Raw genomic sequence first — 22,407 nt, 5'->3', positions numbered from 1 at the left:
CTCGGGGCTCGGGAGACGGAGGGGGCGGGCGGGCGGGACCCCGCAGCCCCGGGGGCCTCTGGGAGCCCCTCCCCACTCGGCCCCGCCCCCTCCCCGGGCGCCGACCTCCGGGGTCACGTGACCGGGCCCGGCGGCCGCTGGGGCCGGAGGGCGCGGCGCGGGGACGCGGCGGCCTGGCCAGGCGGGGCCGGAGCCGAGCAGGCCGGAGCGGGCCGCGCGCCGGGGAGGGTCGCGCCGCGCCCGCCCCCTCCCCGCCGCGCCCGGGGCGCACGCGCGCTCCTCTCGCCGCCCCTCCCTCCGCGTGGGGACCCCTGGCGGGCGGCACGAGGACATGGCCAGCGACGCCGTGCAGGTAGGCGCACCTGCGTCTGGAGTCGCGGGGCGACCGGACGGCGCGGGGAACCCGATCCGAGCGCTGCCGGGGGAGCCCCCAGTCCCGGGAACCGGAGCCGGGGGGCCAGGGCGGGGGCCTGCGGAGCGCCGGGCGCCCCCTCCCTGGGCCGTGACTGTGGAGCCAGCGAGGCCCCCTTCTCGGCAGGTGGCGATGTGGACGGGCTGGTGGGGGGGGCGATCCCAGAGGCAACCCCCTGCCGCACCCTCAAACTCGGCCTCCGGGAGAACTAGAAGGGGCGCGGCGGAGGCGCGACTTCGGGTGTCTGTGGCTGGCTGGGAGTCCCGGTGCCTCTCGTCCCCCCAAACTCATCCTCCTCCCCAGGGTTGGGTGCCCGGCAGGTGCCGCTCCACCTGGGCCAGGTGCCTGGCGCGGTGCCCTGGGAGGGGAGGAGGCCGCCGGGCCGGGCCCGTGCCCTTCCCCCGCATAACAAAGCTCCAGCCACCCCCGCCTCTAGACAGCTTTACGATCTTCCAGACGCCACCCAGATTGGCACCTGTTGGCGGAAGTACCCCAGTCGCTGCATTAGGTCAGGGGACTGGGGTCCCCCCACTCACACCCTCTGTGCTGTCAGGTGGAACCTTCTCCTGGGTGGGGAGTGTCCCAGTCAACAGGCCAGGGATGCTCCCATATATAGAATCCTACTTCTTTGCATGGTGGCTGGGCAGGGCTGGGTCGCCCCCAGCCCCCCAACACACACGTGACTGGCACCAGCATCATGCCCAGCCAGATTCCCCCTGTGCCACCTGGTGGATCTCACTGCCCTGGACTCACCACCTTCCCCGTCTGTGACAAGCAGGGCCAGGGTGACTGCCAACCCTCTTTGGTTCAAGTGACCCAAATCTGAGCAATGTCTGTGCCTCGGTGCCCCCATTAGCACTTCACCAGCCAGTTCACCGTCCTGTGGTTGTTGTGTAACTGGGTTCTCGTCTCCTTCTGCACCTGCCCCCCGCCCCTCTGTGTCTCCCCCGTGACCCCCGGTCCCTCCCGCCTCCCCAGTCCTGCTGATGGCCTGCCGGCCTTGCCGAGGAGCTGGGCGTATCTGGTGTTGCCGATCACACAAGGTCAGACCTCAGGGCCGGGATGGGCCAGGGTCCCTGCCTCTACCCCTGGCCCAGAGCGGGCTGTGTAGGAATTCCCGGGCGCTTGCATGCGCTTGGCGCATCCCTCACATGACCCAGACAGGCTGTCCCACATCTGGTCCCCCCTTCCCATCTCCTCCCCTGTCTCTTCCCCCGTTCTGGTCTTTCCTCTCTCATGGCTGCTTGGGCCTGCCGCCCTGTCCCTCTGTCCCAACGTGTGCCTGTCTGTTCTGTGTCCTGCAAACGGATGTCCTGTCCAGATTCCGGAAACGCCCAAAGCATTGAAATCTCCGGATGTGGGGGTCTAGGTCCCTGGCTGCGCTGGCAAGGCGGGGATTCTGGGAGGCAGGTCCTCTGGGTCTGAGGTCTCCGCTCCATGGAGGAGCAGGGCTTCTCCATAGGCCAGGCCAGGCCCCTGAGTCCTGGGTTTGCCTTGCTGGCCCTCAGGTGACCCCAGTGCCCTGGGTAGAAGTGAGTCACATTCAGGGGAGGAGAACCCAGGAGCCCAGCCTCCCTCCCTCTCTGTGTTACAGACCTCAGCTGCTGGAGGTGGGGCCGAGGGAGGCTACCTCTCCTCTCTGCCTGGACTTCCCCAGTTGAGCTGACCCCGCTCTTGGCTGTCTCCTTGCTCTGCCTGCTGGGATTGGGGTGGGGCCTGACTGAGCAAGGGTGGTATTTGGTGAGCCTGGGTTTAAATTCCAGTGCTGACACTTCCTTGCTGTGTGTCCTGGGCCCAGTGCCTTCGCCTCTCTGAGCCTCGGTTCTGACCTTGGAAAAATGGGACTAAGAGGGTGTTCATGGGAGAGACAGACCAAGACCTGGCCAGCACTTGGCAGGCGGGGCTGCGGTGAAGGCGTTACTGGTAAGCGTCGTGGTCAGCAGCTCAGGGTGTGAATCTATGTGCTTAGTGATTTATTTACTTATTTACATTTATTTATTTTGGGGGAGAGAGTCTTCTCTGTCACCCAGGCTGGGTGTACAGTGGTGCTATCCTAACTCACTGCAGCCTTGATTTCCGGTGCTCAAGTGATCTTCCTGCCTCAGCCTCCCAAGTACCTGGGACAAAAGGCACAGACCAACACACCTGGCTAATTTGTTTTTATTTTTGTGGAGACAGGGTCTCGCTCTGTTGCCCAGGCTGGAATGCAGTGGCGAGATTCTAGTTCACTGCAGCCTCAAACACCTCATCTACAGGACTACAGGCGTGCGCTGCCACACCTGGCTAATTTTTTTTCCTTTATTTATTTTTTAAAATTAAGACTGGGGTCTTACTCTGTCACCCAGGCTGGAGTGCAGCGGCATGATCTCTGCCTCCTAAACTCAAGCCATCCTGCCACCCCAGCCTCCCGAGTTGCTGGGACTACAGGTGCCATCTGGGCACCACCATGCCCAGCTGATTTTTGTATTTTTAGTAGACAGGGTTTTGCCGTGTTGCCTAGGCTGGTCTTGAACTTTTGAGCTCAAAGTGACCTGCCCGCCTAGCCTCCCAAAGTGCTGCGATTACAGGTGTGAGCCACTGCACCCAGCCTTTCTTTTTTTCTTTTTTGAAACAGGCTCTGTTGCCCAGGCTGGAGTGCGGTGATCTTGACCCACTGCAACAACCTCTGCCTCCTGGGCTCAACCGAGCCTCCCCATCTCAGGGCTCCCAAGTAGTTGGGAGTACAGGCACACATCACCACCCCTGGCAAGTTTTTGTATTTTTTGTAGAGATGGCATCTCACCATTTTGCCCAGGCTGGTCTGATCTCAGGCAGTCCTCCGGCCTCATCCTCATAAAGTGCTAAAACTATTGGCAGTGCCGTCATACGTCATACCCGGCCAATACTTTTTTATATTTTGTAGAGATTTTTTAGGTCTTGCTATGTTGCCCAGACCGATCTCCAATTCCTGTCCTCAAGCGCTGCTCCTGCCTCAGTCTCCAAAAGTACTGGGATTACAGATGTGAACCACTATGCCTGGCCAAATCTATGAACCTTTAACCATAGGCTTCTCAGCCTCAGCACTGCTGATACTGAGGGCTGGGTTGTTCTTTGCAGTGGGGACTGTCCTGAGTACTGCAGGGTCCTGAGCGCCATCCCTGGCCTCACCCTGATAGAAGCCACCTCCCTACCCACAGTTTGACAACCAAAAATGACTCTGTATGTCGCCACATGTCCCTGTGTTTGGGGAGGAAATCTCCCCTCCATTGAAAACTACTGGGTTACTGGCCAGGCACGGTGGTTCACACTTGTAATCTCAGCAATGTGGGAGGCCGAGGCTGGCCGATCGCTTGAGGTCAGGAGTTCAAGACCAGCCTGGCTAACGTGTGAAACCTTGTCTCTACTAAAAGTACAAAAAATAGCTGGGCGTGGTTGGCACGTGCCTGTAATCCCAGCTACTCAGGAGGCTGAGGTAGGAGAATCGCCTGAACCAGTTGAGTTGGAGGTTGCAGTGGGCCAAGATCGCGCCAGTGCACTCCAGCCTGGGCAACAGAGTGAGACTCCATTTCAAAAAAAAAAAAAAAACAAAAAAACCCCAAAACAAAAAAACAAACTACTGTTACTTCCTTGAGCCTCAGTTTCCTCACCTGTGAAGTGGGGAGATTGTTGGCAGTGACTCAGGATGATTAGGGAGGGTTGGGAAGATGGTGGAGTGATACACTTGGTCTGTGTCGTCCCTCCCCAGGGCAGCTGCTCTCAAGATTAGTCACGGGCCAAGGATAACATTCCTCGGCTGCAAAATGGATGCTCCCAACTGAAGGAGATAATGCCAGGGGGCCGTTTCCTAGCCAGCATTTGTAGTCTGGGTGCTCTCATTTCAAATTGAGGCAGGGCGGTGGGGTTGGGGGGGACTCACACCTGTAATCCCAGCACTTTTGGAGGTCAAGGCAGGAGGGTTGCTTGAGCCCAAGAGTTTGAGATCAGCCTGGGCCACATAGTGAGACCCCAGGTCTATGAAAAATACAAAAATTGGGGGCTGGGTGCAGTGGCACATGCCTGTAATCCTGGCACTTTGGGAGGCCGAGGTGCGCAGATCATGAGGTCAAGAGATTGAGACCAGCCTGGCCAACCTGGTGAAACCCCGTCTCTATTAAAAATACAAAAATTAGCCAGGCATGGTGGCACGCGCCTATAGTCCCAGCTACTCTGGAGGCTGAGACAGGAGAATTGCTTGAACCCGGGAGGCAGAGGTTGCATCAAGCTGAGATTGCACCACTGCATTCCAATCTGGTTATAAAGTGAGACCCCATCTTAAAAAAGAGAGAGAAAAATACAAAAATTAGCCAGGTGTGGTGATACGTGCCTGTAGTCCCAGCTACTCGGGAGGCTGAGCTGGGAGGATCGTTTGAGCCCGGGAGGTAGAGACTGCAGGGAGCCTGGATCACACCATTTATTGCACTGCAGCCTGGGAGACAGAGTAAGACCCTGACTCAAAAAAAGAAAAAAAAGTTACATGAGATATTCAACCTAATTGTAAAGTAGCTTTATATTAGGTATTTTTGCCCAAATGTAGGCTTGGATAAGTGCTCTGAGCACATTTAAGGTAGCAAAGGGTGAACTGTGATGTTTGGTAGATAAGGTATATTAAATACATTTTTGACTTATGATATTTTCAACTTATGATGAGCTTATCAGGAAGTAACCCCATCATAAGTTGGCACATGTCTATAGTTGTTCTTGAATGTTACTGTGTATTTAGCAAGTGGTTTTGTAGGCTGTTGATTTGGGGCATTCTTTTTATTTATTTATTTATTTTTTGAGACAATCTCGCTCTGTCGCCCGGACTGGAGTGCAGTGGTGCGATCTCGACTCACTACAACCTCGGCCTCCAGGGTTCAAGTGATTCTCCTGCCTCAGCCTTCCAAGCAGCTGGACGTTTCACGTTATGAAACGTTATTATGCCCGGCTAATTTTTGTATTTTTAGCAGAGACGGGGTTTCACCATATTAGCCAGGCTGGTCTCGAACTCCTGACCTCAAGTGATCTGCCTACCTCAGCCTCCCAAAGTGCTGGGATTACAGATGTGAGCCAACGTAACCGGCCCGGTTTTGGGAATTTTTTTTTTTTTTTAGACGGGATTTCACTCTTCTTGCTCAGGCTAGAGTGCAATGGTGCAATCTTGGCTCACTGCAACCTCTACCTCTTGGGTTCAAGCAATTTTCCTGTCTCAGCCTCCCAAGTAACTGGGGTTACAGGAGTGCACCACTACGCCTGGCTAATTTTTTATATTTTTAGTAGAGACGGGATTTCACCATGTTGGCCAGGCTGGTCTTGAACTCCCAACCTCAGGTGATCCACCCGCCTTGGCCTCCCAAAGTGCTGAGATTACAGGCATGAGCCACCATGGCTGGCCGGTTTTGGGAGTTCTTATCCCAGCCTCCCAGTGCTGTCCCCTAATCATGTTCGCCCAAGGGAGGTGCCACCGGGCTGGCCAGGACCCTGGGCCTCTCAGCTACGGTCAACAACAGTTGGCAACTGGACTGAGAGGAAGCAGGAAGTTGGGATGGCCTGTCTGCTGGAAGGGGGTCTCACCTCTGAAGAAGTGGCTCTTCTGACCCTGAAGGGGAAGCTGGGCCGGGACAAGGGGTGGTTGAGAGGGTCTGGGTGTAGGGACATATGCAGGTAGTCGCAGGGCTGGAGGCCTGTGGGAGCATGGACGTGCTGCGAGGGCCTCAGGGAGCGTGCATACGTGTGTGAGCATGTGCACATGCATGAGCATGTGGGCCGTGCCCTCCCGGGAAGGTGGGAGTGTGTCTTGTGTGGGTTCTAGAGTGACGCCTATAAGCACTTGTATGTGTTTGCGAATAAGTGCATCGTGTGTGGTAGGCATGGGAGTGGGTACCCTGTGGGTCCATGTTCCAGGCACACACCTGCAGGTGTGGGTCTTGGTTTCATCCAAACCCACAGCATGGAAGTGTGCACTTATGTGAGCCCGTGCTACAGGCACACACCTGCAGGCATGAAAGTGTGCAAACACAGGCTGGCGCGGTGGCTCACGCCTGTAATCCCAGCACTTTGGGAGGCCAAGGTGGGTGGATCACCTGAAGTCAGGAGTTCAAGACCAGCCTGGCCAACATGGTGAAATCCCATCTCTAGTAAAAATATAAAAATTAGCCGGGCTTGGTGGTATGCACCTGTAATCCCAGCTACTCAGAAGGCTGAGGCAGGAGAAATGCTTGAACCTGAGAGGCAGAGGTTGCAGTGAGCTGAGATCGTGCCACTGCACTCCAGCCTGGGCAACACAGAGGGAGGCTGCATCTCAAAAAAGAAAAAAAAGAAAAAGTGTGCAAACACTTATGAGCCGTGTTCTGTGCACATGCTCGTGTATGTGAAGGTGTGTGCAAACTCACGTCAGCCCCTGGCGCCTGCCTCCCTCCTGGATACACCATGAGTGTGTGAATGTGCAGACTGCCTATACCTTGGACATTCTCTAGGGACAGGAAGCAAAGACTGTCCCTGGGTTTCATCTAGAAGAGCAGGGCTGGCCCTAGAGGTGGCTGAAGGGAAGGTCCCTTAGATGCCCTGAAGTTGGCCCCACGCACGGGGTGCTGGGAGCTGACAGGAAAGAGGAAGTGGCGGCCAAGAGGCCCTGGTGGGGCTGAGGTTCAGGAAGAGGGCGGGGCCCTCAGCCCGGACCCAGGATGGCGGAGGCCGATAGCCCCTCGGAGCTGGAGCTGGAGGTGGGGGCCGGGGTCCCTGTGGGGGCAGGCAGAAGGGAACCCCAGGTGGCATAGGCTGGTAGTTCTACCCCGGGTACCTCTCAGTTCGGGAACAAGGAGAGGAGATGGGGCACTGGCCTCAGAGATCTCCGTTTGGAGGCTGAGAATATCCAGGGCCTTGCGGGGCTCCCAGGTTGGTGGAGAGACAGGAGGGAGACCGGGCTCTGCTCTTCAGGGTCCCAGCTGTTGAAGATAGGAGAAGAGCAGATGAGGCCTATCTTCAAGACCCCATAGTTTGGGGGTACAGCAGAGAGAAGACTCAGCCTGCCCTTGGGATGCCGTAGTTTGGGGGTGTAGCTGAGGAAAGACTCGGGATGCCGTAGTTTGGGGGGGTAGCTGAGGAAAGACTCGGGATGCCCTAGTTTGGGGGTATAGCTGAGGAAAGATGAGGCCTGCCCTCAGGATGCCCTTGTTTTGGAGTACAGTAGAGGGAAGACGGGGCCTGTTCTCAGGACCCTGTAGTTTTGGGGGTATAGCAGAGAGAAGATAGGGCCTGCCCTTGGGACCTCGTAGTTTGGGGGAGCAGCAGAGAAAAGAAGGAACATCCTTTGGGACCCTCTAGTTTGGGGAAGGCAGCAGATGGGAAACAGATCTTATTCTTGAGACCCCCTTAATGTGGGGGACACCGTGGTGGTGGGGGTGACAAGGCTCTGCTCCTTCTTTTTTCTTTTTTTTAATTTACAGCAAAACTACAATCAGGAGAAGAGGCCCTGCTCTTGAGACCTCTCAGTTTGGGGGTGGGGTCAGGAAGCAGTGTCAGGGCCTCGTCTCACCTAGTTTTGGGAGTCAGAGGAGGTACAGCAGGCCTGTCTTGGGAGCCCCAATCCAGGGCAGAGGCTGGGCCAGGCTGGCTGCATATGGTCTGCACCCAGAGTCCTCCCAGTCCCGCTGACCCTGCTCTGTCCCCCGTAGAGTGAGCCTCGCAGCTGGTCCCTGCTGGAGCAGCTGGGCCTGGCCGGGGCGGACCTGGCGGCCCCCGGGGTGCAGCAGCAGCTGGAGCTGGAGCGGGAGCGGCTGCGGCGGGAAATCCGCAAGGAGCTGAAGCTGAAGGAGGGTGCTGAGAACCTGCGGCGGGCCACCACTGACCTGGGCCGCAGCCTGGGTCCTGTGGAGCTGCTGCTTCGGGGCTCCTCCCGCCGCCTCGACCTGCTGCACCAGCAGCTGCAGGAGCTGCATGCCCATGTGGTGCTGCCCGACCCAGCAGCCACCAACGGTGAGCAGGGGTGCCCCCAGGGATGCGGGACTCCAGGGGTTCCAGTGCCCACTGGCTCACCCATGGTCTCCAGAGCCAGCTTAACCCATCTCCACAGACCCCCAGCGAGATGCATGCCATGACCCACCCATCCATCAACACCCAGAGACGTGCACGCAGCCACGCCAGCATGGGGTAACACAAGACTGTGCACCCCTGGCCTGCACACATCTTTTTAAACATTCTCTCTCTTTTTTTTTTTTTTTTTTTTTCAAATAAATAAAAATACAAAAATTAACTGAGCATGGTGACCGGCACCTGTATTTCCAGCTACTTGGGAAGCTGAGGCAGGAGAATCTCTTCAACTGAGGAGGTGGAGGCTGCAGTGAGCCGAGATCACACCATTGCACCCCAGCCTGGGTGACAGAATGAGAATCCATCTAAAAAAAAAAAAAAAAAAAAAAAAAGATGTGCCCTCTGTTGCCCAGGCTGGAGTACAGCTATTCACAGATGCTGTCATGATAAACTACAGCCTTGAGCTCTTGGGCTCAAGGGATCCTCCCAATCTCAGCCTCTCAAGTAGCTGGGACTACAGGCATGCACCACTGCTCCTGGCTAAATTTCCTTTTTTTTTTTTTTTTTTTTTTTTGAGATGAAGTCTTGGTCTGTCACCAAGCTGGAATACAGTGGCACAATCTTAGCTCACTGCAACCTCCACTTCTGGGATTCAAGCAATTCTCCTGCCTCAGCCTCCCAAGTAGCTGGGACTACAGGTGTGCACAACCGTGCCCAGCTAATTTTTTTATTTTTAGTGGAGACATGGTTTCACCATGTGGTCCAGGATGATTTCGATCTCCTGACCTTGTGATCTGCCTGTCTCAAAGAAACAAAACAAAGCAGCCGGGTGCAGTGGTTCACAGCTATAATCCCAGCACTTTGGGAGGCCAAGGCGGGCAGATCACTTGAGGTCAGGAGTTCGAGACCAGCCTGGCCTACATGGCAAAACCCCATCTCTACTAAAAATACAAAAATTAGCCAGGCGTAATGGTGCATGCCTGTAATCCTAGCAACTAGGGAGGCTGAAGCAGGAGAATCGCTTGAACCCAAGAGGCAGAGTTTGCAGTGAGCTGAGATCGTGCCACCGCATTCCAGCCTGGGTGACAGAACGAGGCTCCATCTCAAATAATAATAATATTGGAGAAAATAAAATAAAATTTTATAGACTCTCACAGAGTCACGACAACACCTAAAGACTTATATACTGTCACCCGACACCCAGAGAAATATAGACACACCAACATAGACAGTACCCACCCTTGCAGACAGTCACACCAAGCCTCAGAGATTCACACACTCAGCCACTGAACCCTTACAGACTTACATAATCCCAACAGGCAGAGGCTTATGCCCACAGTCAGGTGAAGCTTGAAGATGCCACAGCACTTATGCCCATACCCAGTCCTTCCATAGACACAAGCATGTCAGCTACTGGAGACCGATACTGTCACATCAGCACTCAGGAGCAGAGTTGAGACAACATTCCAGACCTCAAACAATCACTTTTCTTTTTTTTCGAGGTGGAGTTTTACCCAGGCTGGAGTGCAATGGCACAATCTTGGCTCACCACAACCTCCACGTCCCGGGTTCAAGTGATTCTCCTGCCTCATCCTCCTAACTAGCTGGGATTATAGGCATGTGCCACCACCTCTGGCTAATTTCATATTTTTAGTAGAGACGGGGTTTTTTCATGTTGGTCAAGCTGGTATCAAATCCTGACCTCAGGTGATCCACCTGCCTTGGCCTCCCAAAGCGCTGGGTACAGGCATGAGCCACCTGGCCTTTTTTTTTTGTGGTGGTGAAGGGGTGGGGATGGAGTCTTACTCTGTCGCCCAACCTGGAGTGCAGTAGCACAATCTTGGCTCACTGCAACCTCCACCTCCCAGGTTCAAGCAATTCTCTTGCCTCAGCCTCTCAAGTAGCTGGGATTAGAGCCCTCCGCCACCATGCCCAGCTAATTTTTGTATTTTCAGTAGAGGCAGGGTTTTACCATATTGGCCAGGCTGGTCTTGAACCCCTGCCATCAGGTGATCCACCTGCCTCAGCCTCCTAAAGTGCTGGGATTACAGGTGTGTGCCACCATGCCCGGCCTTGGCTAATTTTTGTATTTTTAGTACTAGAGATAGAGTTTCACCATGTTGGCCAGGGTGGTCTTTAACTCCTGACCTCAGACAATCCGCCTGCCTCGGCCTCTCAAATTGCTAGGATTACAGGCATGAGCCACTGCGCCTGGCTTCAGTCATTTCTGCACCCAGGGTCCCCTTCAGTATCACACCACTCTCCAGAGACTCATGCAGACACATGCATCCGGAGACTCGGTCATACCAAACTGGAGATCTGAACTCACAGTTGTAGCAACAGTCAGAAATGTACACAGAGCATCTCCCAACACCCACAATCTCAGACAGTCATTCTAATACATGGTGTCTCACAGAGTCACTCTGACACCTAGGGAGACACACACTCAGCCATGCCAACACCCTGCAGCTCCCAGATGGCACAACTCCCACATCCATAGGTTCACACAAGCCATGTATGTAGTTACTAACGGGCCTCCCAAATGCAGTGGACCCAGCGCCACGGACACGCTTGTACACCTGGGTGCCTGCCCACACTCATTCATCCCAGGTCTGCCCCAGCCTTGAGGGGTTTCCCTGGGAGGGCAAGGGGATAGACCCCTGGGCCCTATATCCCCCTGCCTGCCTGTCTGCTGGCCCACAGCTCCCCATCCCCTGTTCCCCAGGGGCAATGCCCAGGCTGGGCTGAGGGTAAAGCCTCCCAGGCAGACTGAGGTGATGACTCTTAGTGACTCTCTCCCACCTGTCGCCTCCAGATGGCCCCCAGTCCCCGGGTGCAGGTGGCCCTGCGTGCTCGGCCACCAACCTGAGCCGCGTGGCGGGCCTGGAGAAGCAGTTGGCCATTGAGCTGAAGGTGAAGCAGGGGGCAGAGAACATGATCCAGACCTACAGCAATGGCAGCACGAAGGTGAGGCAGCATGTGCACACATGCCATGTGCACACACCACACCTGTGCACACACCCACTCAAATGCACACACCACACCTGTGCACACACACTCCACCACACCTGCACACCCACCCGCATGTGTACACAGCCACACAAATGCGCATACCACACCTGTGCATGCACACTCCACACCTGCACACCCACCCACGTGTACACAGCCACACAAATGCGCACACCACACCTGTGCATGCACATTCCACACCTGCACACCCCCCCGCATGTGTACACAGCCACACAAATGCGCACACCACACCTGTGCATGCACACTCCACACCTGCACACCCCCCACGTGTACACACCCACTCAAATGTGCACACCAAACCTGCACACGCAACTCCACCACACCTACACACCCACCCACATGTGTATACACTTGTCCGTGTGTGCATACACTCACTGGAATCTGCACCCACACCTGCCCTTTGCTTATGCACACACACCTGCCCTCTGCTTATGTACACACACACACTTGCAGTGCCACGCACGTGTACATGCCCATGTGTGCACACTCACGCACCGATGTATCTGCACACACACCACACATGTATGCATACACCTGTGAGCAGATCACAGGCTGGGGCACAAGGTGCAGCCTACAGCTGCTCCATGGGACCCTCTGGCTTGGGGACATACTGGTGGATAGGTGTGACTTACTGGCAGGACTCAGACATGGGCAGCTGATGGGGGCGTATAGGAAACATGACTGGGGGTGATGTCAGACACGTGATAGATTGTCTCCCCTCCCCATGCAGTCCCCATGCAGGGCCTCAGGTGCACCCACAGTCAGGGAAACAGACAACACCTCACTGCTGACGGTGTCTCTTGTTACAAGCACACAGTCATGTCAATGCCTTGACATACACACACACCATCATCAAAACATCTGGACACACACACACAGACTTTCTCATACTAGGGACACATCAGTAACAGGATCTAGCAACACATGGAGAATCACACCACAGCCACATCTGGATACACACACACACACACACACACACACACACACACTCTCTCTCTCTCTCTCTCTCTCTCTCTCTCTCTTTCTCTCTCTCTCTCTCTCACATCCATACCCAGAGGCTGGTGCACACGGCCACAAACACACTCACATTCCCTGTTCTGCCAATCAGTTCTAGGAACACACAGGTCTGCATCAACACCCAGAGATTCCCACACCGCAAGCACAGGCCGGCCTACAGCTAGAGAAATCAGGTCCAGACTCACAGGTTGCTGTGCGCATGTCCTCCCCTGTGAATGTCATATGGAAGGATACACTGCGTGGATTTTTTAAAATGACATTATTTTATTTATTTTTTGAAATGGAGTCTCACTCTGTTGCCTAGGCTGAAGTGCAGTGGCGTGATGTTGGCTCACTGCAACCTCCGCCTCCTGAGTTCAAGTGATTCTCCTGCCTCAGCATCCCAGGTACCTGGGATTACATGCACGTGCCACCACACCCCATTAATTTTTGTGTTTTTAGTAGAGACCCGGTTTCACCATATTGGCCAGGCCAGTCTCTAACTCCTGACCTCACGTGATCTGCCCACCTTGGCCTCCCAAAGTGATGGGATTACAGGTGTGAGGCACCTCCCCTGGCCTGACATTATTTTATTTATTTTTTATTTTTATTGAGATAGGGGTCTCACTATGTTGCCCAGGCTGGACTCAAACTCCTGGGCTCAAGCAATCCTCCTGCCTTGACCTCCCAAGGTGCTGGGATTACAGATGTGAGCCACTGCACCCCATTCATCAATGCCACCTTCCTAGCGATTGTGAATAGTTTTGCTGTGAATACCTGTGTACAAGTAATTGAAAACATTCTATGAAAATTTAGTCCAGATCAATCGCATATTTTTTTATGTGTATCTGAGCATTATATACAAAAAGAATAAGAGTTTCTCATCTCCTCGCTGGGCACAGTGACTCATGCCTTTAATCCCAGCACTTTGGGAGGCTGAGGTGGGTAGATTATGAGGTCAGGAGTTCAAGACCAGCCTGGCCAACGTGGTGAAACACCGTTTCTCCTAAAAATACTAAAAATTAGCTGGACGTGATGGCGCACGCCTGTAATCCTGGCTACTTGGGAGGCTGAAGCAGGAGAATCACTTGAACCTGGGAGGCAGAAGTTGCCATGAGCTGAGATTCCACTGTTGCACTCCAGCCTAGCAACAGAGCAAGACTCCTTCTCAATAACAAAAACAAAAACAAAAACAAAGAGTTTCTCACCTCCTAAGAAAGAATTTCTGCCCCCTGGGGGTGATACTGACCCAATGAAAATGAGTAGAGTAGGCCAGGCGGTGACTCATGCCTGTAATCCCAGCGTTTTCGGAGGCCAAGGCAGGTGGATCACTTGAGGTCAGGGGTTCCAGATCAGCCTGGCCAGCATGGTGAAACCCCAACTCTACTAAAAAAAAATACAAAAATTCGCTGGGCCTGGTGGTGCATGCCTGTAATCCCAGCTACTCGGGAGGCTGAGACAAGAGAATCGGTTGAACCTAGGAGGCGGAGGTTGCAGGAAGCTGAGATTGCACCACTGCACTCCAGCCTGGGCAACAGAGTGAGACTCTGTCTCAACAAGACATAATTAATTAATTAATTAATTGCTGCCAAAAGAGGTTGAATGGCTTGCCGGAAGTCACACAGATGTTGGGTAGTAGAGCCAGTATCCAAACCCCATGGACTACGTCACACCACTGTACCCAGGAATGCATGGAAGTGCATTTATTTACTTATTTCTTTACTTTGAGACAGGGTCTTGCTCTGTTGCTCAGGCTGGAGGACAGCGATGCAATCTCAACTCATTGCAGCCTCCCAACTCCTGGGCTTGAGTGATCTTCCGCCTCAGCCCTGAGTAGCTGGGATCACAGGTGCACGCCACCATGCCCAGCTAATTTTTGTATTTTTTAGGGAGACAGGGTCTTGCCATAGGTTGCCCAGGCTGGTCTCGAACTCCCGGGCTAAGCAATCCACCCGACTCGGCCTCCCGAGGTGCTGGGATTACAGGTGTGAGGCACCGTGCCCAGCCTGCAAATGCGTGCTGTCACATCCACACGTCACCTAGGACCTGTGAGGTGTGGCCAGACCCCAGCCACCCAGCCTTCCTCTCACAGCCTGTCTCTGTCTCCAGGACCGGAAGCTGCTGCTGACAGCCCAGCAGATGTTGCAGGACAGTAAGACCAAGATAGACATCATCCGCATGCAACTTCGCCGGGCGCTGCAGGCTGGCCAGCTGGAGAGCCAGGCGGCCCCCGATGAGACCCAAGGTGAGTCCCTGGCCTCCAGACAGCTTAACCTGCATCTCGCCTGGCAGGGCTCAGCCTCTGGCTCCTGTAGTGGGTCCCTTTCTGGGGTAGGGAGGTGGGTCCTCGGACCTGGTGGGAGACTTCAACACATGGGGCCAGAGCTTCCCATTTTGTCCCTTGCAAAGTTTGGATTACATCACGGATTGGTAAATTACCACCTTCAGACCAAATCTACTGGTCGTCTTTTTTTGTCAGTAAAGTTTTATTGGTACATAGTCACGCCAATTCATTTACTATGTTTTTGATCGCTTTTAAATCACAACAGCAGAGTCAAGTAGTGCAACAGAGCCTTATGGGCTGTAAAGTCAAAATTATTTGCTATCTGACTTTTTTTTTTTTTTTTTTTTTTTCGATATGGAGTCTCACTATGTCACCTAGGCTGGAGTGCAGTGGTGTGATCTCAGTTCACTGCAGCCTCCGCCTCCTGAGTTCCAACAATTCTCCTGCCTCAGCTTCCCGAGTAGCTGGGATTACAGGCACTGCCACCACACCTGACTAATTTTTGTATTTTTAGTAGAGATGGGGTTTCACTATGTTGGCCAGGCTGGCCTTGAACTCCTGACCTCAGGTGATCCACCCACCTCAGCCTCCCAGAGTGCTGGGATTACAGGCATGAGCCACTGCACTTGGCCAGCCATCTAACTACCAAAAAGAAGGTGTGGACCCCTGGATTAGGTGGTTGTCTTGTCACCACAGCCCCTCTGTGTGCAAAACTGTGAGTATGCCTGGCGTGTGCATGTGTGTGTGTTTTTCTGTGTGCATCTGTGTGGATGAATGCCTGGGGGTGTCTCTCAAACTCAACTTGCTGGGATTGTCAGCCTGAATTTGTGACAGGATCTTGGTGTATTGTGTGCAGGGCTGTCTGCGTCCATACTACTGATGTGTGTTTCAGTTTTTTTGGTTTTTCTTTTGACACAGAGTCACTTCATCATCCAGGCTGGAGTGCAGTGATGCGATCATGGCTCCCTATAACCACTGCCTCCCAGATTCAAGCGATCCTTCTGCCTCAGCCTCCCAAGTAGCTAGGATTACAGGCGTGTACTACTGTGCCTGACTGATTTTTTGTATTTTTAGTAGAGATGGGGTTTCATCATGTTGGCCAGGCTGGTCTTGAACTCCTGACCTCAGGTGATCTGCCCACCTTGGCCTCCCAAAGTGCTGGGATTACAGGTGTAAGCCACCACACCCAGCCTAAAATTTTTTTTAATTAGCTGGGCGTGGTGGCGTGCACCTGTGGTCCCAGCTACTCACTCAGGAGGCTGAGATGGGAGGCTCACTTGAGTCCAGTCCAGGCTCTAACTAGAGCCCAGGGACAATCAAAACGTAATCACACTGCCGTACGGTAAAGCATAGGGACAGGTGAAGAAATGCCATCACGTTGTCGCACAGGCAAGTCAGTGTCACTGACAGCCACAGGCATAGAGACCCAATGTCACAGGGAAAAAAACTGAGTGTGTTCTCACACCCAGTGTGAAGTCACAGGGACACAGTCACCCAGTGGCACAGGGAGAGGCACGAGGACACAGTCACACAGGTGTAGGACATTTGTCACCCACAGATCACTCTTATTCATGGCTATAGTTTCCTAGGACAGTCTTATTAAAATAATTATTCTTTTTTTTGAGACAGGGTCTCACTCTATTGCTCAGGCCAGAGTGCAGTGGTGCGATCTTGGCTCACTGCAACCTCTGCCTCCCGGGTTCAAGCAGTTCTCCTGCCTCAGCCTCCCAAGTAGCTGGGATTACAGGCACTTGCTACCATGCCAGGCTAATTTTTGTATTTTTAGTAGAGATGGGGTTTCAGCATGCTGGTCAGGCTGGTCTCGAATTCCTAACCTGTGATCCACCCGCCTTGGCCTCCCAAAGTGCTGGGATTTCAGATGTGAGCCACCACGCTTGGCCTGACTATTCTCAATAATGACCCTGGCACTTGGTCTCAGAGGGTCACACTCACAGCCACACTGTGCCCACGTGTCACTCACCTGGACACCAATAACACAGACACAGTCGCAGGGACGTTGATAGTCACAGGCACGTTGCCTTATAAACACAGCCTCAGCTGGGTGCAGTGGCTGACGCCTATAATCCCAGCACTTTGGAAGCCAAGGGGGTGGATCATTTAAGGTCAGGAGTTTGAGACCAGCCTGGCCAACATGATGAAACACCGTCTCTACTAAAAATACAAAAATCAGCTGGGCATTGTGTTGCGCACCTGTAGTCCCAGCTACTCAGGAGGCTGAGGGAGGAGAGTTGCTTGAACCCGGGAGGCAGAGGTTGCAGTGAGCTGAGATTGCACCACTGCATTCCAGCCTGGGCAACAGAGTGATACTCTGTCTCAAACACACACACACACACACAAAAAAAACACAGTCTCACTGTCACCCCTAGACCTGCTGCCACATGGTGCTTAATCAGTCTGCTTAATCAGTCACTGAAACTTTTAGGGATAAAGTCACCCAGTCACCCATGCTTATGACAACACCCAGAGACAATGGAATCTGATCCTACCATTACACACAGTCACTGCGAAGTCCATGTGGGTATTCACAATCACACCATCACACTGACACATCCCCCAAGACACACTATTTTTTTGTTTAGACAGGGCCTGGCTGTGTTGCCCAGGCTGGAATGCAGTGGCACAATCATAACTCACTGCAGGCTTGACCTTCTGGGCTCGAACAATCCTGCTGAGTAGCTGGGACCTCAGGCATGTGCCACCACACCCAGCTAATTAAAAAAAAAATTTGGTCAGGTGCGGTGGCTCCCAGCACTTTGGGAGGCCGAGGTTGGTGGATCATGAGGTCAGGACCCTGGCCAATATGGTGAAACGCCGTCTCTACTAAAATACAAAAAAAATTAGCCAGGCGTGGTGGCACACACTTGTAGTCCCAGCTGTTTGGGAGGCTGAGGCAGAAGAATTGCTTGAACTCAGGTGGTAGAGGTTGCAGTGAGACAAGATTGCACCACTGCACTCCAGCTGGGTGACAGAGCAAGACTCTGTCTCAAAAAAAAAAAAAATTTTTTTTTTTTTTTTTGTGGAGACTGGATTTTGCTATGTCACCCAGGTTGGTCTCAAACTCCTGACCTCAAGTAGTCCTCCTGCCTGACCCTCCCAAAGTGTTGAGATTATAGGAGTGAGCCACCATGCCTGGCCTGTGCCCCTTTTCTTGACCCTGTGCTTGGGCATAAAGGCATTTGTGTCTGTGACCATGCTTCTCTGCCCCTATAATGGTGTCCCTGTGCCCAAGGTGACAGGGCTGTGTCTGTATAACAGAGCCTGACTCATGACAGTGTCTCTATGCAGCAGTGTGACTGCATCTGTGACACAGTATGTGTTCCTCTGCCTGCAGGTGACAGTGTTCCCACGCTGGTGACAAAGTGGTAATGCTGTGTGTCCCTGTGGGCGACAGTGTGACAGTGTCAATGCGACAGTGCCTGTCTTACTTGGCTTGGGCCGCCATAAGAAAGTCCCATAGGCTGAATGGCTTAAACAACAGACATTTATCTTTCTTATAGTTCTGGAGACTGGCAGTCCCAGGTCAGGGTGCCAGCATGGTCGCTTCCTGGTGAGGGATCTCTTCCTGGCTTAGAGATGGCTGCCTTCTTACTGCGTCTTCACATGGCAGGGAGAGAGCCTTCGTGTCTCTTCCTCTTGTTTTTTATTTTTATTTTTTTGAGACAGGGTCTTGGTCTCTCACCCAGGCTGGCACGCATTGGCATGATCACAGCTCACTGCAGCCTTGACCATCAGGGCTCAAGTGATCCTCCTGCTTTAGCCTCCTGAGTAGCTGGGACTGCAGGCACACGCCACCATGCCTGGCTAATTTATTTATTTATAGTAAGACAAGGTCTCTCTATGGTGCCCAGGCTGGTCTCAAACTCCTGGCCTCAAGCGATCCTTCTGCCTCAGCTTCCCAGAGCACTGGGATTACAGGTGTGAGCCACTGTGGCCAGCCTCTTCCTCTTCAGATAAGGGCACTAATCTCATCATGATGGCCCTTCCTCCATGACCTCATCTAACCCTAATTACCTCCCAAAGGCCCTTTCTCCAAGTGCCATCCCATTGGGGATTAGGGGTTCAACACAGGAATTTGGTAGGAGACAAACATTCAGTCTCTAACAGTGTCTTTGTGACTGATGCCATCTGTGTGAGTATAGTTGTATCTCTGTGGTTGTCCAAATGCCCATGAGTGTTACCGTGCCTGGTTGACTGTGTAACCTGGTGACTGTTCATTGGGGAGTGAGGTGTGTCAACATGGGTATGACAGTATGATTTTTTTTTTTTTTAATGAGATGGAGTCTCGGTCTGTCACCGAGGCTGGAGTGCAGTGGTGTGATGTTGGCTCACTGCAGCCTCCACTTCCCAGGTTAAAGTGATTCTCCTGCCTCAGCCTCTCAAGTAATTGAGACCACAGGCATGCACCACCATGCCCGGCTAATTTTTGTATTTTTGTATTTTTCCAAGTTCAGGTCAGATGGGTAATGTGCCAACGTCATAACAAGGTTCGAGGGTGGCACATCTCACACAAGTATGTGAACACCCAATCATCATGCTCATGAACTACAAAAGGATCTAATAAATTTTTGTATTTTTAGTAGAGACAGGTTTCACCATGTTGGCCAGGCTGGTCTCAAACTCCTGACCTCAAGTGATCCACCAGTCTTGGTCTCCCAAAGCACTGGGATTACCCAGCCTATGATTTATGTTTCTATCTCTTTGGGTTTCAGCCCCTGGGTGACTGTCTGAATCTAGAAAATGTGACTATCCTTGGGGCCACAGCGTACCCATGTCTGTCCCTGTGCAAATCCCTGGAGGTGAAGAGGGACCGTGACAATGTGTCTGTCTCTAAGCCTGGAGTGACAGTGTGCCTGTGTATCATTGCTCAGACCGTCCCCCATAACAGGGTAACTTTGTCCCTAGGACTGGCCCTGTGAGTGATGGTGTTTGGATAAAAGAGTCTGGGTGGAAGTGTGGCTGCCTGCAGTTGACAGTGCGACAGTGTCACTGTGCCCACCCTTTGGATGAACTGTGATGCATCTTCATGATGGTTTGTCTGTGGCCCATGCCTGTTCCTGTGAATGGCTGCGTGTCTGGGACTCGGTTGGTGGGGCACTGCAGGCTAGCCTCACTGCCCTGTATTCCACGCTCACAGGAAGTCCTGACCTTGGGGCCGTGGAGCTGCGCATCGAAGAGCTGCGGCACCACTTCCGAGTGGAGCACGCGGTGGCCGAGGGTGCCAAGAACGTGCTGCGCCTGCTCAGCGCTGCCAAGGCCCCGGACCGCAAGGCTGTCAGTGAGGTGAGGGGCGGAGCTTTCATTAGAGGTGGGGCTTTAGCTGGGGGCGCAGCTTCAGCAAGCGGCGGGGACTTTGCCAGGAATGGCCATGGGGAGGGGTGGAGCCTCAAAGGGGGTGTAACCTTCATACGGGGTGGGGCATCTGCCAGTGTAGCCTGCTGTGAGGGGCGGGGCTTCAACCAGGGGAGGGGCGGGGCGTCAAGGAACAGTGCCGTGTGAGGGGCGGGGCCTCAGCGAGGGGCGTGGTTTCAGGCAGGAATGGCCCTCCGTGAGAGGAGGGGCCTCTGCAAGGGGCAGAGTCTAGTTTTCCCAGGGGTGGGACCCAGTTGGTTTGAGGTTTAGGCCTCTAGGAAGGAGTCCAGTGCGGGACTCAGCCAGCCTGGTGGTGGGGCCTAAGCCTGCACTTGGGAAGCTGCAAGCCTGGTTCGGCCCCCAGAACCACTCTTCCCATCGCAGGCCCAGGAGAAATTGACAGAATCCAACCAGAAGTTGGGGCTGCTGCGGGAGGCTCTGGAGCGGAGGCTCGGGGAGCTGCCCGCCGACCACCCCAAGGGGCGGCTGCTGAGAGAAGAGCTCGCTGCAGCCTCGTCTGCTGCGTTCAGCGCCCGCCTGGCCGGTCCCTTCCCCGCCACTCACTACAGCACCCTGTGCAAGCCCGCGCCGCTCACAGGTAGGCCTGAGACCTGCCCCTCCCACGCAGCCCTGGGCCTCTGACTCCTCTCATTTCCCCATTCCTGTGACCCCCAACTTCAGTTGCCATTCTCCCCAACCCTGGACTCCCATCCCACTGTCCCCTCCACTCTCCAGTAGACACCCCATTGCACCCTGGGCTGTTGCCCCTCCCCACTCCTCAATTTCTCCACCCCTCCTCACCTGGCCCAGTATTTTCCCCTAGCCCTTGTCCCCCACCTCAGCCTCACAACCCTCAGCCATGAGCCTCCTACCCCCTGCTGCAGACCAGCCAGACCCACCAGACCCCTCAGCCATCTACCACTCCAGACCAGCCCCACCATAGACCCCTAGCCCATCTCAGACCTCAGATTGTCCACCGAATCCTCCCCGAGAACTCCTAGTCCTACCCTGTTTCTGCTTGCCTGGGCCCCTGGCCTGCACCCTGAACCTCTCTTCTGCCTCGAAACTCCCACATCTGAGCCCCTCGCGGCAGGACCGCTTGTCTCATATTCTCCTGTCCCAGCATGGACGTCCCGGCCTCAGGCCCCGTGCTCCACCCTGGCTGTTCTTCACTGGCTCCCATTTGTACCGTGGCTGTGTCTGGATATGTCCCCTCCCCACTGTGGTCCCCTCCCCTCAGCCTGTCCCATACGTGGCCCCCCTGCTGAGCCTTCCCCTCCTGCAGGGACCCTGGAGGTACGTGTGGTGGGCTGCAGAGACCTCCCAGAGACCATCCCCTGGAACCCTACACCCTCAGTGGGGGGACCTGGGACCCCAGACAGCCGCCCCACCTTCCTGAGCCGTCCGGCCCGGGGCCTTTACAGCCGAAGTGGAAGCCTCAGTGGCCGGAGCAGCCTCAAAGCAGAAGCAGAGAACAGCAGTGAGTGGGCATCGTGGACCCTGAGAAACGGGGTGGCATGGGGGACCCGGAATGCCCCATATTTCTAACCCTTTAAAAAACAGGCCAGGGGCCGGGCACAGTGGCTCATGCCAATAATCCCAGCACTTTGGGAGGCTGAGGCAAGTGGATCACAAGGTCAGGAGTTTGAGATCAGCCTGACCAATATGGTGAAACCCTGTCTCCACTAAAAATACAAAAATTAGCCAGGCATGGTGATGCACCCCTATAGTCCCAGCTACTCAGGAGGCTGAGATAGGAAAATCACTTGAACCCAGAAGGTGGAGGTTGCAATGAGCTGAGATTGCACCACTGCCCTTCAGCCTGGGCAACAGAGTGAGACTCTGTCTCAAGAAAAAAAAAATAGGCCATGGGTCGAGCATGGTGGCTCACACATGTAATGCCAGCACTTTGGAAAGCCAAGGTGGGCAGATGACTTGAGGTCAGGAGTTTGAGACCAGCCTGGCCAACATAGTGAAACACTGTCTCTACTTAAAAATACAAAACTTGGCTGGGCGCGGTGGCTCAAGCCTGTAATCCCAGCACTTTGGGAGGCCGAGGCGGGTGGATCACGAGGTCAAGAGATCGAGACCATCCTGGTCAACATGGTGAAACCTGTCTCTACTAAAAATACTAAAAATTAGCTGGGCATGGTGGTGTGTGCCTGTAATCCCAGCTACTCAGGAGGCTGAGGTAGGAGAATTGCCTGAACCCAGGAGGCGGAGGTTGCGGTGAGCCGAGATCGCGCCATTGCACTCCAGCCTGGGCAACAAGAGTGAAACACTCCGTCTC

General features: G+C 54.2%; 1 protein-coding gene and 1 non-coding gene across 5 annotated transcripts in view; one reads left to right on the top strand and one right to left on the bottom strand.

Moving 5' to 3' along the window:
- Nucleotides 1-110: 110 nt before the first annotated feature.
- Nucleotides 111-22,407, top strand: part of PKN1 (protein kinase N1) — a 41,252-nt gene continuing 18,955 nt past the window's right edge. The window contains exons 1-8 of one of the 4 annotated variants that reach the window (XM_039466698.2): nucleotides 111-352; nucleotides 1,391-1,455; nucleotides 8,083-8,383; nucleotides 11,253-11,404; nucleotides 14,573-14,708; nucleotides 19,903-20,048; nucleotides 20,502-20,715; nucleotides 21,403-21,597. In XM_039466698.2, coding sequence (XP_039322632.1) covers nucleotides 1,399-1,455; nucleotides 8,083-8,383; nucleotides 11,253-11,404; nucleotides 14,573-14,708; nucleotides 19,903-20,048; nucleotides 20,502-20,715; nucleotides 21,403-21,597 — 1,201 coding nt within the window. In that variant the 5' untranslated portion in view covers nucleotides 111-352; nucleotides 1,391-1,398. Of the gene's footprint in view, nucleotides 353-1,390; nucleotides 1,456-2,315; nucleotides 2,336-6,583; nucleotides 7,132-8,082; nucleotides 8,384-11,252; nucleotides 11,405-14,572; nucleotides 14,709-19,902; nucleotides 20,049-20,501; nucleotides 20,716-21,402; nucleotides 21,598-22,407 lie in introns of those variants that run through there. The other 3 variants (XM_074384514.1, XM_074384515.1, XM_074384513.1) reach the window with 3 other exon arrangements.
- LOC120362904 (small nucleolar RNA U13) lies at nucleotides 19,219-19,322 on the bottom strand. Its single transcript, XR_005578695.1, has one exon. It is a non-coding gene; the product is annotated as a small nucleolar RNA U13 (small nucleolar RNA).

This window comes from Saimiri boliviensis, chromosome 14, assembly GCF_048565385.1.
Source record: "Saimiri boliviensis isolate mSaiBol1 chromosome 14, mSaiBol1.pri, whole genome shotgun sequence".
Taxonomy (NCBI): Eukaryota; Metazoa; Chordata; class Mammalia; order Primates; family Cebidae; genus Saimiri; species Saimiri boliviensis.
This window is presented reverse-complemented; position numbering and strand designations above follow the sequence as displayed.